The sequence below is a fragment of the Scomber japonicus genome, chromosome 23 (genome assembly GCF_027409825.1).
Source record: "Scomber japonicus isolate fScoJap1 chromosome 23, fScoJap1.pri, whole genome shotgun sequence".
In the NCBI taxonomy this organism is placed as follows: Eukaryota; Metazoa; Chordata; class Actinopteri; order Scombriformes; family Scombridae; genus Scomber; species Scomber japonicus.
The window spans coordinates 19,698,190-19,714,632 of NC_070600.1; the positions used below are offsets into that span (position 1 = coordinate 19,698,190).

General features: G+C 42.3%; 1 protein-coding gene across 1 annotated transcript in view; it reads left to right on the forward strand.

Annotated features, from left to right (window-relative positions):
• LOC128353108 (uncharacterized) overlaps positions 1–16,443 on the forward strand; it is a 57,690-nt gene that overhangs the window by 8,371 nt on the left and 32,876 nt on the right. The window contains exons 2-6 of the mRNA XM_053313795.1: positions 1,047–1,112; positions 7,195–7,378; positions 9,604–10,071; positions 10,803–11,267; positions 14,506–14,658. Of these exons, the coding sequence (XP_053169770.1) occupies positions 7,249–7,378; positions 9,604–10,071; positions 10,803–11,267; positions 14,506–14,658 (1,216 nt within the window). The 5' untranslated portion in view covers positions 1,047–1,112; positions 7,195–7,248. The remainder of the gene's footprint in view (positions 1–1,046; positions 1,113–7,194; positions 7,379–9,603; positions 10,072–10,802; positions 11,268–14,505; positions 14,659–16,443) is intronic.

The following is a 16,443-nucleotide window of genomic DNA, read 5'->3' on the forward strand; positions in this document are numbered from 1 at the left end:
CACTGGGAAATTGGTTGTTGTTCCCCCTAGCTTCATTATTCGGCTGCAATTAAGGCTTCTATTAAGGATGGAAGAGTTGCGAGGTATTTCTATCATAATCATATGTGATGGGGTTTGTTGAATACAACAGGTACAGCCTAAATAAAGCCAATAGACAAAGGCGATGAGACAGCCAGACCTGACGCTGCCCTCTAGCCTCTCATAGTGGCACTGAATAGGTTTTAGAGTCTGGCACAAGCTGGCAGAGATCTCCACACCAGTGCACTCAAAAGGAAAAGGAGGCACACATCAACCTCCATTGTCCTCCTACCCTGCAAGCCTTTCGTGCCCCCTGTCACCCACTCTGCTCCGAGGTTACAGCCCATGAATAGAGGGTGAGTCCTGGGAGGATTTGCTCTATTGCACCCTGGAGTGGACTGACTCTGGAGCTGACTCGGTGCTTCTGGGAGCTGCCAGGAGCTGCAAAGAGAGATGGATGAGCTGCTGTGCCGACTGCTGGGCATTGGCTGGTGATGTGTCTCCAGTGATGGATGAGTTAACAAAGTGTCCTCTGCACCATGGGTCAAACTGATGCACCCTATCCATGAGACCACCATACTGTCCTGAAGAAGCTTCAAAGTAAAGAGAGGAACAGACGCTTTGTAAACTGAACAGATGGAGGAAAGTTGCTGCGTGGGAGAGCAGACTCCATCATAAAGTCTTCAGCTTCTGTTGTAGTAGCACAGACCACTGGAGGTGTTTCACAGGAGCTCAGTAATCAAGACAGATTGGTTATTAATGGACTGGTGGAGGTTTGAATGTCTCTGGAGAGCCCTCTTACTGTGTGGCTTTACATTTGTTTTGCCAGTCTTCAGTCATTGTTCTCAGTGTGGAGGCCCACGGAGAAGGAGGATGAGCTATTAAGAGCAGTTCATCTCTGAATTCCTTTGATTGATCAATCCCAATCTAATTCTGATAGATCTGTTTTTTAAAAGAATTAAATGTAAAAGCTGTTTCTGTCATCAATATGTCTTTGTTTTTATGTGGCTTTTTTCTGTTTCTTGCAGGGACCCATTTATGTGTCTTTTGTCAGCAAGGCCATCCTGTGGGATAAAGGACTCTGCCAACACACTGTGAGTGCTCAGACGCTATTTGAACTGAATGATTATTTTGGTTCAACCAATTAACATCTGCAAAGTTTTAGAGCCATTGTAGGCATGGAGCTAATTATTCAATTCATCATTTTGTTTGTGACATTTCAGAAAATAGTGAAAAATTACCATCAAAAACATCCAAAGTAATGTCTTCAAATTGCGTGATTTGTCCAACAGACAATCCAAAACAAGAAGATCACAGCACATCCACTCTGGAAACCAACAAATGGCTGTCAGCCTTTCAGTCAGACCTCCACTTCAGTCCAGACTGACATATATCAGCAGCTACTGTAGATAAACTGGCACAACATTTTGTCCAAACATTCATGGTTCCTGGCTGACAGATCCTAATGACCCCTGACCTTTCCTCTAGTGCCACCATGAGGATTGCAATAGAATTTGATGCAGACACTCAGGGTTAGGGTCCCGCTCAGAAGGAACTTAAATACATCATCTAGCACCATCATAAAGTTAAAATTCAGCCTCAGCTGTACTTATTGCTATTGAATTGTCAAATGTCACATGCTGACACTCTGCGGTGACTATGGTAAACGTTATTCCTCCTAAACATCATGAAAGAGTCGCTAGCTTGGCTGTCGACCTTCAGTCTTATGTCGATATTTACAATGATTTAAAATACAAACCGGCACCAAGATTGTCATTTTTTGTTTTGTCATTCAATTTCAGAGTGACTTTTTAACAAATTATGCAAAATCTGAATATATTTGCCTTTCCCCTAACAAGCAAAAAGAAAGACACACACACACACACACACACACACACACACACACACACACACACACACACACACACACACACACACATACATACATACACACTCTTCTTATTCTCTCCTCCAACACTCACAAGTCCCCACCTCTCCCCTTTGCTCAAAAGAGTCTGGGAGTGGATGTGCCACAATTAACAGTGGAGTTGCCATGGGGACAGCAGAGTGTGGGCTGGCTTCCTGTCTTGGCCTCTGGTTAAACAAACAAGTAAAGTCAGCAGACAAAGACGCTCGCTGGTCCTTACAGCCTCATTTACATCCTCAACTGCCTTCAGCACTTCTGCATTCAGCAAGTTCATCAGGCCTGGCATCACCCTCTGTTTCTGCCCCGCTACTGAAATATCTTATAAATCACAAGGGCATTGTGATGGTAAAACAGCTCCCGTTATACAGCGACACAACTTTTTTTAAGGGTGTCCCTGTCTAAACAGACAGACAGCCGACAAGAGGCTGTTGACCCATCCCTCTGCTTTATATAGGCGTCAAAGCTCCTGTCCTGTCACCCAGGGACACGAGCTGCAATGGGACAGTCCAGGTCAGAATGCACAGGTGCCCAAACAAGCCGACAGTGCAGCAGATCTGCTACAAATCTGTATGTGTTTTTACACAAGCCTGGGTTTTATGGTTGCAGTGGTATGTTTGGTTGTTTTCTTAAATTGTGGCAGTGAGTTGAGAAAAAGATTCATCACTATTTGCACAAATCTGAAACCTCTTATACAACTTAACTTTGACAAGTTTACTTTCTGAAGTTTTCCATATGTGTAAAAGCACAAGATGTCTCCTCCAACACAGAAAAGTCCGTTCTCAGTGTTTCTGCACTGGAAGTTTCCACATCATACTTACGTAAGTTGCATACTGGACCAGGATTGGCTTATGTCACAAAATTATGCTCATATGGACACATCTTCAACTTTAAGGTGAGGAGCAGTCTACAAAGATCTGCTGATATAACTTCTGTCTAACTCCACACCCCCAATTTTCTTTCTTTCTTTTTTTTCAGTTTCAAACTTGACCAACACTTGAGGCAATTTATCAGACGAACTTCCTCTGGAGCCACAGGAGGCTTTATGCAGCTATTTTCACATAAGCACCGGTGCTCCCTAACACCTGAAAACTGACTTTGATGTGTAAAACCGTGGCAGTTCCCCTTTTAACTAAAGGGTCTAAGCACTTCTTCCTCCACTGCATGTAATTTGGAGCAGTTGTCATCCTGTGCTTTGCTGTGGTGTGTTGCGTTGTTTCAGGATGTGGGGGCTTCGGGAGAAGAGCCGACGGGCCCTCTGGGGCTGCGTGGGCTTGAAAAGCGGGGTCATTGTCTAACCATCGAAAGTAGAAAGTTGCTCTGAATGCTAAGCTGCATCTGAGCCTGGCTTCTGACACGAGCTGATAATCAGATTTACTCCCCTGAATCCGCCGGACTCCACAATGCGCCCCACTGTCGTCGTCCCCCGCTTTGCCTCTCGCCGGCCCCCTCGCCAGCATCCCGACCCTTCATCCACCCTCCCTCTACCCCTGCAGCAAAGCTAATTACACCCCACAGAAACACAAATCTCCATGATTTAAAAAGTCACTCTTTTTCAGGGGTTTAACCTTGTTAGGGCCTAAGCCTGGCTTTCTTGTGCATCAGCTCTGTGAAGAATTCTCTGTTCCTGCAGACACTGGGACATAGACACACTTCTGTCTTTGCTCGTAGTCGTCCGCCTGTCAGAGGGTTCACTCGGAGGCAGTGTAATTAAGTGCGTGTGTGTGTGCATGTGTGTCTGTATCAGCTTATGTATGCTTGCGTTTGTGTGTATATGTGTGTATCAGAGTGTGTTTAGAGGTGAGGGGGGGTGAAGGAGCACACGCAAGTCTGTCCTCTGCAGGCCATCTGGGACTCTGACTAACTAATAGACTTCCTACATTCATCTAGCAGCGCTACTTGTACATCTCAATCAGGGAGCTGTTGACCACAAACAGGCCCATAATGACATTAGCCAGTTCTGGCTGTGTGAGGACAGCGTGTGGGTTGCCTGACGCCAGGAGGTCAGCCTGTTTCCTGGGGGCCTGCAGGGGCCTGAAGGAGCCCACACAAGTATTATGGGTTTCTACAGAAACTACGGTACCTACTGTCCCTCCTGGAAATGCCTATTGACACTAATTGACATATTACAGTAATGTTAAACCATTTTACAGTAATCAGTGGTGCATCAAAGAGCTATTTTCATTTCAATAATTTGGATTATTAAAGTTTGTCTTCAGTAAATATTAGATTAAAGCTGTATTGTCAACAGATGATATCCAACCTCCTCCTCCTGATGCATATTTAATACAGTGAAGTTCAGTTTAGATGAAAAATACAGAAATGTTTGCTTTGTAAAACATACAAATAACTTTCACCAGCAATATTATTATATTTTCCTACTTATTCCAGACTCATACAAGTTAAGGGATACTAAAAATAGTAACAATAATATCGCAATATTGAATGATATCTAGTTTGGGCCATCATTTCCATCATAACACCAAAATCATTGCTGAGATCTGGGAGCAACAACAAGCAAGAAACACAAGCAGTTGGACACGTGACAGGTCCTAAACCAACAATTTAGCCAACTTTATGTGGAGCTAAACCTGAAATTGAGCACACCTGAAATGTCGTTACTAGTCCCTCATTGCACAGAAGAAACACTGGTACAGCAGGTCAAAGGTGAACCATGCAGGGAGCTGGTTTGTAAACTGTGATGATGTGACAGTTTGGGTAATAATTTCACTATTTGTCTTTGCTTTTGTCTTCTGAAAACAGTCACCTAAGTCTGGGCTTTGTTTAAAAACCTGCCCGATCACTTCACTGCTCGTGTTTCTTGCCACATCAGGCTTCTTTATAGCGTTGTCTACAAAACTAAGAAAATGACCCAAGTTTCACAAAACAATGTCCCCAAAATGTCAATTAGGAGCTGTTAGAGAGCTTCTGATTATATCACTCAATCTCATAGATGCTTTAGAGATGTGAAACCTTCGATCTCAAGACCCAGAAGTATCATTTGATTTGAATGATTTTCTGACATCAGTATGTACAAGAATGTGGCTGATGTGTGCTTACTGACAATCAAATAAAGCAATGAAAGCAATGAAATACAATACACTGTAGACTTATAACACAAATATTATAAAACACAAACTTCATTAACAATCTGTACACCATGCAACACTCTCTCTGCAGTGTGGTTGTGTTGAGATAAGAATCCGTTTGTGTGTGTGTAAAAGCCACACAGCATTGTCCTATACTTTATCTACGATTGCGTGTATGGGTGCATTAAGGGGGCTTTTGGCGTGGGTTGTAATGACACACGCCTACGTTAACATACATGCCCGGACCTGCTGTGCAAAAGTTCACCAGTTTGATGACACTAGCCGAGTCTAGCCTCACAAAGCCCCGCTCAGCCTTTTGACGGGCCTGAGTGACAGGTAATGAGGAGGCCGTAGGGGAGGAAAGAGGAGCGTGGAGGAGAAAGGCACCATCACCGGCTCTTGTTCTGCTGTTTCTACCTCACTTCTCCCTCTTTACATCACAAGAATGCAAATCTTTAAAGCCTCTAGATCTGAGAAAAGGGAATCAGTGGAGATGGTGTAGGGATTTAAAAGCTGATCCTCCCTGTGTGAGTCACAGACAGTGACCCCACCTTTCTCCCCCCACTTTTCTCCCTGTGTCTGAAGGTCTTCTGGTTCATCATTGTACTCACACACAGATGTAGCATGTGCATTTTCTGTTTGTTTTTATTGTGTGTTAAAAGGGTGAGGAGCTGAACTTTGTTTCTCTGCCTCCGATGCTGCTTAAATCCAAGACAAATAAAAGCACTGCATCTGTGTGTGTGTGTGGATCACAGGGCCATTTATTACAATTGTTTGCTCTTTAAAGGCCACAGAGGAACTGGATGAGTCACTGGCACCGCCGCCGTATGCTGGGCTGGTTTTCACTGGTTGGCGTGCTGCAAGCAGCCGTCCCTCCACATTTTCAATATTGACCGTCCTGCCTGCTTTTATCTCCCGTGTCCTGACAGTGTACCCAAAAGAGTTTTATTACCCTTGAGATAATTTTCTGCCTGCTGTCTTTTAAAAGGAGGAGGTTTAGAAGAGGAGAGCAGAGTGGGAGAGAGAAAGCTGGATGTACTTTTTTGTGATGGAGGAAGACATCTGTGATCTGTATTTTGGACACAAGGGGGCAGCGGTGGTACCATGCATCATTTGAATTCTCCCTCTGACACAGTACAGAGGGCTCTCTACCTCAGGCTTTCATTTTCTGGTAGTCTGGCACAGCTGTTTGTCAGTGTGACTTTTAATGGTATTTATTTAAAACAAATATATTTTTGGATTAGCGTCAATATTGATCACTAAATAATGTTGAAAAGGTTAAATGGGAGGATAACATGAAACAATAAAATAATCACATCTTAATCAAAAATCAACCTTTGTATTGTTTTTTTATTATATTTAAAATACTATAAAATTTATTTTATGTTACTGAAAACATTTTGATTTACTCAATCATTTGTCTTTTTTCTTTTTAGTTTTCACACATTTTTTTGTTTTAGTTTTTCAGTTATTATTTATTAGTTTGTTTGTTCATGGGATTCCAGACTATTTGATAGTATTAAATTATTGAATAGATAAACTCTTGTTTTGCAGTATTGCATTATTGAGTTTTAAAAATTATTATTATTATTTGTCAGGAAAAATATATTTCTTAATTTTTTAACCCTTTTTTTCTGTATTAAAAATATTTTACATAAAATACTTTTTAAACTTTTTATTCTATTTTTATGATATTTTGTAACTTATTAAAAAATATGATATAATGTTCAAATGTTATTCCTCATATTATTATTATTATTATTATGAATAACAATAATAAAAATAATGATAAAGTAAATATACACATTCCAGGATTTCAATATTTTAAAATTTTATTAATTTTTTTGATATAATTTTTATTCTATTTTATTGTATTCCATCATCACATGTATTATCATTTTTTATAAAGTCCATCCATCCATCCATCCTCTTCCGCTTATCCGGGGTCGGGTCGCGGGGGCAGCAGCCTAAGCAGGGAAGCCCAGACTTCCCTCTCTTTTTTATAAAGTAGTTAAAAAAAAAAAAAGTATTGTGCTTTTTCTTTTTAATTGTCTTATTTCTTTATTTGGCCAGTTTTCAGTGACTTGTATTTATTTAAAGGAGTAGGAATGATGTGAATATACTGATAATAGCTGTCACATGTTATATTATCTTCTCTTACAGGCACATGCCAGTTCAAATCACCGTCCATCATTGTGTCCACGGTTCTTGTCTCACATGAAAGCCCGTCCTGAAGACCTCAGGCCTCCTCTTTTCCTGAGCTCCAAGTCCAAACCACAGCCTCCATCTCAGGGGAAGATGCAGAATACAAACAACCTCACTGCCTTAAAGACCCAAACGCTCGAGGGTGAGGCTTATCAACAAAACACCTGGTGCTTTCACGTGATCTCAGACCCCAGCCTCGATGTTGGCAGGGGAACGCTGACTCTTTTGACTCCTCTCATTAAGAATTTTTCTCGCCTTTCTTCCTTTCCTGGAGCAGTGGAGGTAGAGGCCACCAAGCTCGTCGTTAGCTCTTAATCTCCCTCTGTGGTTGTGTTTGGTTAAGTGCAAATCTCGCCCATCCTCTCTGGTGAGGAAGTACCCACAGCGCCAACCTCCTGGTGGTCTTCTGGTGGGACTGAAAGGCCCGAGCTGGGAGACCTGCCGCTCCTTTCAGAGGCTGACCTCTGATGTGAAGGCATTTCTCCCAAGACTCACCTCAGCTCCACAGCAGGGCACTGCTTTCAGCATGCTGGCCTCTGTGTGTGTGTGTGTGTGTGTGTGTGTGTGTGTGTATTTGAGTGTGTATGTATAGTAGAGGAGGGGGGCATTTCTCAGCACTGGGGTCTAATACTAATTATTCTGCCATATGGTGGTCGCCTTCCTCACAATCGTCCTTAACCCTGCTCCCTGAAGAAACGTGCTACGCCCAATGCCATGGCTTTGCGCTCTAACACATGTCATTCATATGCACATCAGTACACATGCACGCACACGCACACACACACGCACACATGCACACATTCATGTACACTTCTCTGTGTGTGTAACAGATGGGAATGGCAGGGCATTGTAAGAGGAGCAGTGCAGAAATGTGCTCTCCAATGCGTTCTCTTTATCCCCCTGTGCTGACTCCTCTTGGCGGCAGACCCCCAGGAAACAAGAGCAGATTGTCTGACACCCTCCACCCCCCATCTCACACTCACACTCACACACACACACACACACACACACACACACACACACACACATGCTTAGTGGTCAACAAAAAAAAAGGAGCAGAGAGAAAAGAAGGGGTGTGCAGCAAAGGGGAAGAATGGGGAAGGCGAAAGGGAAATGGGCGGTGCTGGATGGAGTTGATGTTTGTGGAAGAGAATCTTAGAGGGATGAAAGGAAATGCTCAGAAAGAAGAAAGACGAGTTTGAGCAGGAGAGATAATGAGTTCGGTAGGAAGCAAGACAGATGGATAAAATAGTGCTACAAGTGCTTTGGAAATGAGTTTTGGTTTGCATTGTGTATGGGCATTTTTAGAGAGTAGTGCTGAAAACAATTAATCAAGTAGCTGTTTAAGTCATTTATTAAGTGAAAATATGAAATAACTCACCAGTTCCAGCGTGTTAAATGCAAATTTGCTGCTTTTTTCTGTTATTTTATCTCAGTAAATTGATTATTTTTGGATTTGGATAGTAGATAAATGTGTCTCTTTAGGCTCTATTCTTCACTATTTTCTGGAAAATAATGAAAATGATAGTTGCAGCTCTGTCTAAGTGAATATTAATAATCCAATTACCAGAATTACCAGGTTTGACTGACACCATATTGCCTAATTGGAGTTTGTTCATTTCAGATGTAGGATGGGATTTTATATCTATCTGACATCCAAAATATTAATATCTATATACTGTATGTTCTGTAGACTAATACAAGTGTCAAGACGAGCCTCTTTTGTCTTCTGCTTTACAAATATAACTAGGCGATCGAAACTATTAGATCATACAACATTAAAAGTCTCCTCTAATATTAACTTTTATAGCAGAGCTGACCAAATTAGCCAAACTTTTTTTAACCAAATGGTACAAAATTTAGCCCAAACTATCACAACCCTCCCAAAACTATTTTATTCCCCTAATCAAATCAACAGGGGAGAAATCTGCCCGATAAGCAGCGCTGTCAGTTCTCAAGCACTTGTTGCCAAAATTTAATTTTTAGGGAAACCTGTAACCGACATGACAGTCCCCCATCTCCAGCCTATAAGAAAGACTGTGTGCATACATGCTCCCCTGCCCTCTGGTATTGTGAATATTGAGTTGGGAAACAAGCAGCTGCTGCAGTGGGGTGATTTCTCCATCCTTTGTTAGCAGGCCGACCCACCCAGCAGGGAAACAAGTGTTTGCTTCAGGGCTGAGGAAAGTGGGAATGAAAATGCCACGAGCAGACGTTGGCAATTTTAAAGATGACCTGAACCATGTCGACCATTCAGAAACACAAATGTTTTACCTTTAATTAAACTCTGGCCCTTGCACCAACATATCTAAACCCATGTTTAAACTCTTAAAGTGACAAGATGTTTTCTTTTTGTCTTTATTGAAGGAGTCTTCCATCTCAACCATGACAGAAAAAGAAGTGTTTTGCAGAATGAAGGCTTGATGGTAGGAAGGCGTTCTGCTGTTGTTGTTCCCTGTCTCCCAATCCACACTACACTGCCATCATCCACCATCAATCCAACACCTCCCCTTCGAAACACCCCTGAGTCCATCTCTGGAAGACAACTAAGCAAGCCAAACATCATCCCACCATCTCCCCCCTGCTTGCCTCCTCCAGAGGAAAAAAATGAGCTTCAGGAGAGGGAAAGTGTGCCACAACCTGCCCTGGTGTCCATCACAGAGGCTGCCGAGCCAGACTGGAAGCTGCATCTCGGGCCTGCTGGGTCAGAGCGTACAGAGTCACCGACGTCTGCACATGTCTCACACGGGTCTCTCTCAGACTTCAGTCGTCCACCTTCCAGCCTGTTCAGCCGGAGCACGGACCTCGCCAGTGGCAGGACCAGTGTCCTGTCTGGTAAAACTTACTGTGACAATGAAGGTAGTATTTTCTCTGTATGTACTTCAGAGATGCAATTAATGATTATTGATTAGTCCACCACTTAGTTTATGACTAATTGATTTGTTTCATATGTAAAATGACAGAAAAGAACAGAAAAATGCACCATTTATTTATGTCTTCAAACACCCCAAAACCTAATATTTACTCAACATTGATATGAAACAGAGCAGTTAATCCTCATATTTTAGAAGCAAGAACCACAGAATATTTAGTTTTCTTTGTTATTTTTTGGTCAAATGATGTAATCATTTAATCAATTATTTGTTTTATTGGAATTCTTCACTAAAGAAAGATGAATGGATGGGTGAATATTGGATATAAGTTTCCCCAAATCATGAGAAACAACACTAATGAGCTGTTAATCAAACATCATTGTAGTAAATTGAATGTACAGTACTGTAAGTGTCTTTTATTTTTCATCTGGCAATATGTTCATGTTTAGTCATCTCTTCTAAACAATACAGTTCTTTGCCACCATCTAAATGTTATGTTTAAGTTCTACTATGGGGGAAAATTTGATCACTGCAACAAGTGAGGAGTAAATAACGATAGCATGTTCGCTTCATTAGGCAAATGTGCATATACTATGAAATGGGTACTAGGACTAATTAATGATAATCTTATCATTAAGGGAGAAAATGGTGTGTTAAATGAAGTGACTATAATTTTCCTTTGTCTTTTCGCAGCAGATATCAGGGATTTAGACCTAGAGGGCAGCGTTTGTTCCTCGCCGCTCCATCCTTCCCCAGTGATGCAGTCACCTTTGGCTTCTTACCCTGCAGCAAGATCCAGCCCTCACCAAGCCACATCCAGGACCACGCCTCCACTCTGTGACCTGCTCTTGGGTCAAACCACACCTCTCTCACCTCGCCCGACCTCAAGCGTGCGTCCTCATTCAGAAAAGCCTGCGAGCAGTCATAAAAGCACCAAAAGCCTCCTCCAAGATGCATCTGTAGATCCTGGTCTCAACCTATCCCTGGACTCTAATCGTTGCCTTGTTACACCGGCTTTCCCCTCTGCAACATGGTCTTCCTGCCCAAGTCCGCAAAGGACCACTTACCGCTCAGGGTCAGGAGTAAAGCTGACCTCTTCTCCTCCTCAGCTGGAGTCTCATCGCTGGTCTGTCTTGCCTCCGATCTCCCCTGTCAGAGGTGAGAAATGAGCTCTGCTGACCACATATGGACCGTTCACAGCCTCCTCCTTGGCCGGCGCTTTGCCCCTGCCCACATTCTTAAAGGCCGGATTGTCCTGAGCATGGCTGGACATCCACTAGTAAACAAAGGGGCTGGGAGAGAGACAGAGAAATCAAAGCCTGCTTCCATAGTGAGATGTTCAGATGCTCCTGCCCCCATCAACACATTGTGAAAGCATTGCTGTCAGCCTGTTTTTCTCACCTCCTCCCACCTCATAATAAATAACGCAGAAAGCTTTTCTTTTTCCTCTAAATCAGCAATAGAAAGGGGAGCTTTTGATGAAAAGCTGGTACCGTTTGATTCCCTGTTCAAAGGCATGAGGCCCCAACAATAGAAGTCGGGGTCCCTACCTCGTGTGCCGTGCCTCTCAGCCTCGGCTCCCCCATGCCTTGCCTATTCTCTGGACTCTGAGAGGGAGACGTGTAGCCGATGGTCATAAATCCACACTGACCACCGCTCGCTGACGGCAGAACACTGAGGAGGGCCGCCACAATAGAATACCTCCGCAGCTTTCCTGTGGCCGCTAATTTACCGTTCCGAATGGGGATAAAGAACAGGGCCAATGACATCTGACTCCTCCGAGAACTTTATGAAAGAAAGCAAACAATGTGGAAATTGTGTAGGGATTTTCTCTTTTCTATCAGAGACATCTACTGTTCTCTGTGTCGTGCTGTGCTGCAGGGGGGCCCATGCTGTATCGTAGCACGCTGTTCTCTTCACTGCGGACACAGAGCGAGTGTCACTGGTTCATTTATTTCACCGCAGATGGAGGCAATTCAAGCTCAATGTGGCAGCGTGTAAAGCTTAAAGGATAAGTTTGGTTTATTACAACTTGGGTCTTATTTTTGTAACTTTGGCTGTCATTTCAGACAGTTACAATAAGACTGTTCTCACCAAAGTAACTGCTGAGATATGACGTGACCCCAGATATCAGCTGTTACATACTGTATACTGTAGGACCGACAGCCAATTTTCGCCAGTGAAAAATCAGACTTAAAACCATTAATACAAAATATACTCATCAGAAAAGTTTTTTTATACAATCAAATGCTCAATAAGACTTATTTTAGGCGACTAAAATGTTGCAATGAACTTTCATTAAATGAAAACACAATGAAATAGCGACGGCTACAGCTACGCCTGTAAATCTGGGGTTAGGCCATGGTTATGCTGTCTAACTGACATTGTTGCCATGGTAGTGAATTCCCTGTAATGGCACCCATCTGTCAGTCAAAGGGGCTGCTCCCTTAATTTTGCATACCTTAAAGCTTTAATAAGATTTAAGGAGGCAAGTACAGTACAGTTGCTCTTGAGACCAAAGCTGTTTTTTGTGCTAGGCTGTAAACATGTTTATTTCTGTTTTTAACATGGGGGTCTGGGGATTGACTCTCTTTTGGAGGCAGCCTTAAGAGGCCATGAATGGAAGTGAAAGATTTTGGCACTTCCACGTTGGCTTAATTTTTCCACCCTGGAGGTTGCTGCTTGCCTCAAGCATGGTTTTCTCAGATCACCAACAAACCAAAGGTTGACCCCAAGCTGACCTGTTTTGACCGCCATCTCCAGAGTGTAACTGCCCCTTACAATGAAGCGGGGCACTGTCCCAGCCTGGCCTGCCCTCTCCTCTTAGGGCCATTCAGCCTGGCACTGTGACCAGGAAAAGAGGGGCCACAGGCACACAGAGAAGGCCTTCTCCTCCTCTAACTCTGTCATATCAAACCCACTGACCCCCACCACCACCCTTAACCTCCCCGAAAAAACTCTCCCTGACTCAGTGCAGCCCTCGTCGTCTGAGAATGACAGCTGAGTTGACAGCAGCAATATGCTTTGAAGTGTCAAGTCAAGTCCTTTCATTGTGTGTCTGAGTAGAGCGTCGAGCTGCTCAAGTGCACAATAGTGCGCTGGTGTGTGCGTGCTGTTGTTCACATACTTGACTGTGTGAGGGAGGCTTGATGTGTACATTTATGCTTGTCCGTGTGGGCAGACACCAAGGAGCTGAGTTTGCCTTTTCCTTTTAGAGCCTCCGTATATATTATCCTTTTGTCCGGGCCAAGCTGTTCTGCATTTCTAATGTGAGAAAAGCCTCGACAAGCCTCTTTCAGGACGACGACAAAACACACCACCCTGGTGAAACAGTTTCACTTGCTAATCCTCTCATTTCTAAACCAGCCAGAGTGAAACAGTTTTGTTTTGGTATTTCGACAGGAGATAAGTAATTAGTGATTAGCTTGACAGTTTTTTACCATTCCTCTGAGTGAGGTCTGTGGTAATTAAGGCTTAAGGGCAGAGTTTTCTTACGCCATGTTTATTAAAGGTGAGATGAGACTACTTTAGCTCCGACCTCACCTGAGGGCCACTCATGGAGGTCCGAGGGGTTTGTGCTGAGTGTTGTCTGCTTGTCAGAGTGTTAAACCTGGAAGAGATGGGCTTTAACTAAACCCACTACAACATCCAGCCGAGATTTATAGTCTGATAATGCAGCATCAGAAAATGTCCTCCAGGAGCTTTTGAGCTGTCGGCTTCTGTGGTATTCATTGTTTATTTACACCTCATTAGTTATCCGTCTAAACTCTCCAGGGATCTGCTGACATCACAAGAGGACAAATGTGTAATTTGATACTTTATTTTCCAAAATGTGTTGTGATAAAATGAATCTTAATATGTAGCTTTTTGTTATTGTTGTGATGTTTAGATTTTATTTGCTTTAAGTACACTGTAAAGGCTAATTGAAAAGAATCTATAGTCATCTGAAAAATTTGCTTATGGAGTAAGCAAAAAATTACTTGTAAAAGTAATTGTGCAGAGAAATAAATGTTTGTTAAGTATGAAGCTACAGTTGGGAGACAGTTAGCTTAGCTTAAGGTCATGATTTTGTGTATGAACTTCTAAATTAACAAGTTACATCACATTTTTTAGCCAGTAGAAGCCACATTTGAGAAATCAAGATCACTTACCTTGACACAAATGTATCTTTGGTGAGAATTTGATGTTTTGTTGAATTTCCCTTTTTTCATTGTAGTCATGCAGACTCATATAGCTTTATTATTATTCCTACACTTCTTTGCTGTGTCTTTATTTCCTAAGGCAACAGCCCACTGTGCCAATTAAAGTTACATCTAATCATCATCATCATCATCATCATCATCATCATCATCATCATTGTGATTATCATCAACACACCCACTCTGTGCTGTTGCAGGACGATGCAGCTCGGCAGCTTCACGCTACTCGGAGCTCAGCTGCAGTCAGTCTCATGTGTTTGATGAACTGGAGGCCATCGCCCCTCGGTCGACTTCCTGTCCGTCTCTGGACGAGCCATCAGACTCATCAGGCTGCCCTTCACCTGATACAGGTAGACACAAACACACACACATAAGTCGACCTTCAATCAAAGCCTTCAATTAATGATGATTTTTCAATATTGATTTATCTATTTTTTACTTGATCTATTGTTTAGTCTATAAAGTGTCGTCATGAGTTCTCAGAGGACGAGCCGAAGTCTTAAAATTACTTGAAATTATGCATAAATATTACATTTACAATCATACAGAAATACAAGCATCAACTTAAACACCAAATTTGAAACTTAGTCATTTCCAGAGAACCATTTCAAATGTGTTGATCTTGTTTAAATGTATATTACAGTATGGATATAATGTTGGGGTGTAACTAATGATGATTGACATTATTGATTAATTTTCAGTCTAAACGTTCATTAAGGCTAAAAAATGTCAGAAAAAAGCTTAAAAAGTGCATCATAATTTCCTAAAGCCCATATTTGAATATTCAGAAAACAGTTTTTCTCAAACAACAGCACAAAAATGCAAAGATACTGAGTTTAAATAGTTAAACTTGCAGTCTACATACTGTAATATTAAGGTTTGGATAATCAGCTGTGTCCAAATCCATTCTTAGTTAACTGACAAAAGGACAATTTCCATAATAATGAAAGTGAAAGGTTTAACAGCCAACATTGTGTTTAATTTAATATATTTGTGTTTGTTTGTTGTTGTTTCTACTTGTGTGTGGCTCCCAGTAATGTCTCAATTAGACATGCTCTCCTTCCTCTGTGACTTCTGTCTTGTTACAGACAGGGATGGGCTTATCTGAGCGCTCACTGTGTCAGGTCTTTGTGTCAGCCAGTGTTGGCCAACAAAGGCCGAGTAAATGCGATGTGTGTGTGCATGCATGTTTTAGATAGCATGTGTAAATGTGTGTGTGTGTGTGTGTGTGTCCTGGAGGTGGTTGAGTGAGCTGCCAAGAGAGACATTAGCCAATGAAGACTTCCTTCACCTCCCCTGCTAATCCCTGACAAGGTGTTTAACCTGCTTGCTTGACCTGAACCTCTGTCTGACCCCGGCGACCTTTGCCCTGAGGATGTGGAAGGATCAGGGCGGCCGCTGCCACAGCAACCACAACGTGATAAAATCAACTCGGGGCTAAAACTAAATGTGAGCTAATGCCCCAGCCTGATTTCTATCAGAGGTTGACATGAGGCACAATTTACATCTGCATAGAAGAGATTTAAACCTGCAAAGAGAAAATACAGATTATTTATTGCACTGAATCACAAAGTGTCAAAACTTCATCCTCATATGCAAGTGGGCTTCCAAACTGGCCAATCTCTTGCATGCAAAAAGTGAAAATATTTATTGAAACTGCTAATTTCCAGAAAGGTAGGCAGTGTGTATTTTCACTTTTTTTGTGTGCAATAAACTTCCAGTGGTCTTTTTGTGTCTCCAGGAACATTTCATCATCACTAACTGACATTATACAGATTTGTTTAATAGTGCAGTTGTGTCGCTGAGTAATTAAACTTTCTAAAATAGACCAAAACAAACAAAATCAATAGTGGCAGCTGCATGATGTGTTACCAATTAAATAGCAACTGCAGTGGAATATAGAAGAAAAACTACAAAAACTACATTTTCCTGCTGTGGTTCATGCGATCGGAGCTTCATAATGTGTCCACTTAGCTCCAGCCACGTATTAGCATCATATTAACACAGAGACCAACAGCACTGCCACAGTCTCTACCTGACCCAGTTGGACTGAAAATAAATTGGACCCAACGTGACTCAGGTCTCCAAATGATGAATCCCTACTGACTGACTGAACTCAGTCCACAGTGTCTGAA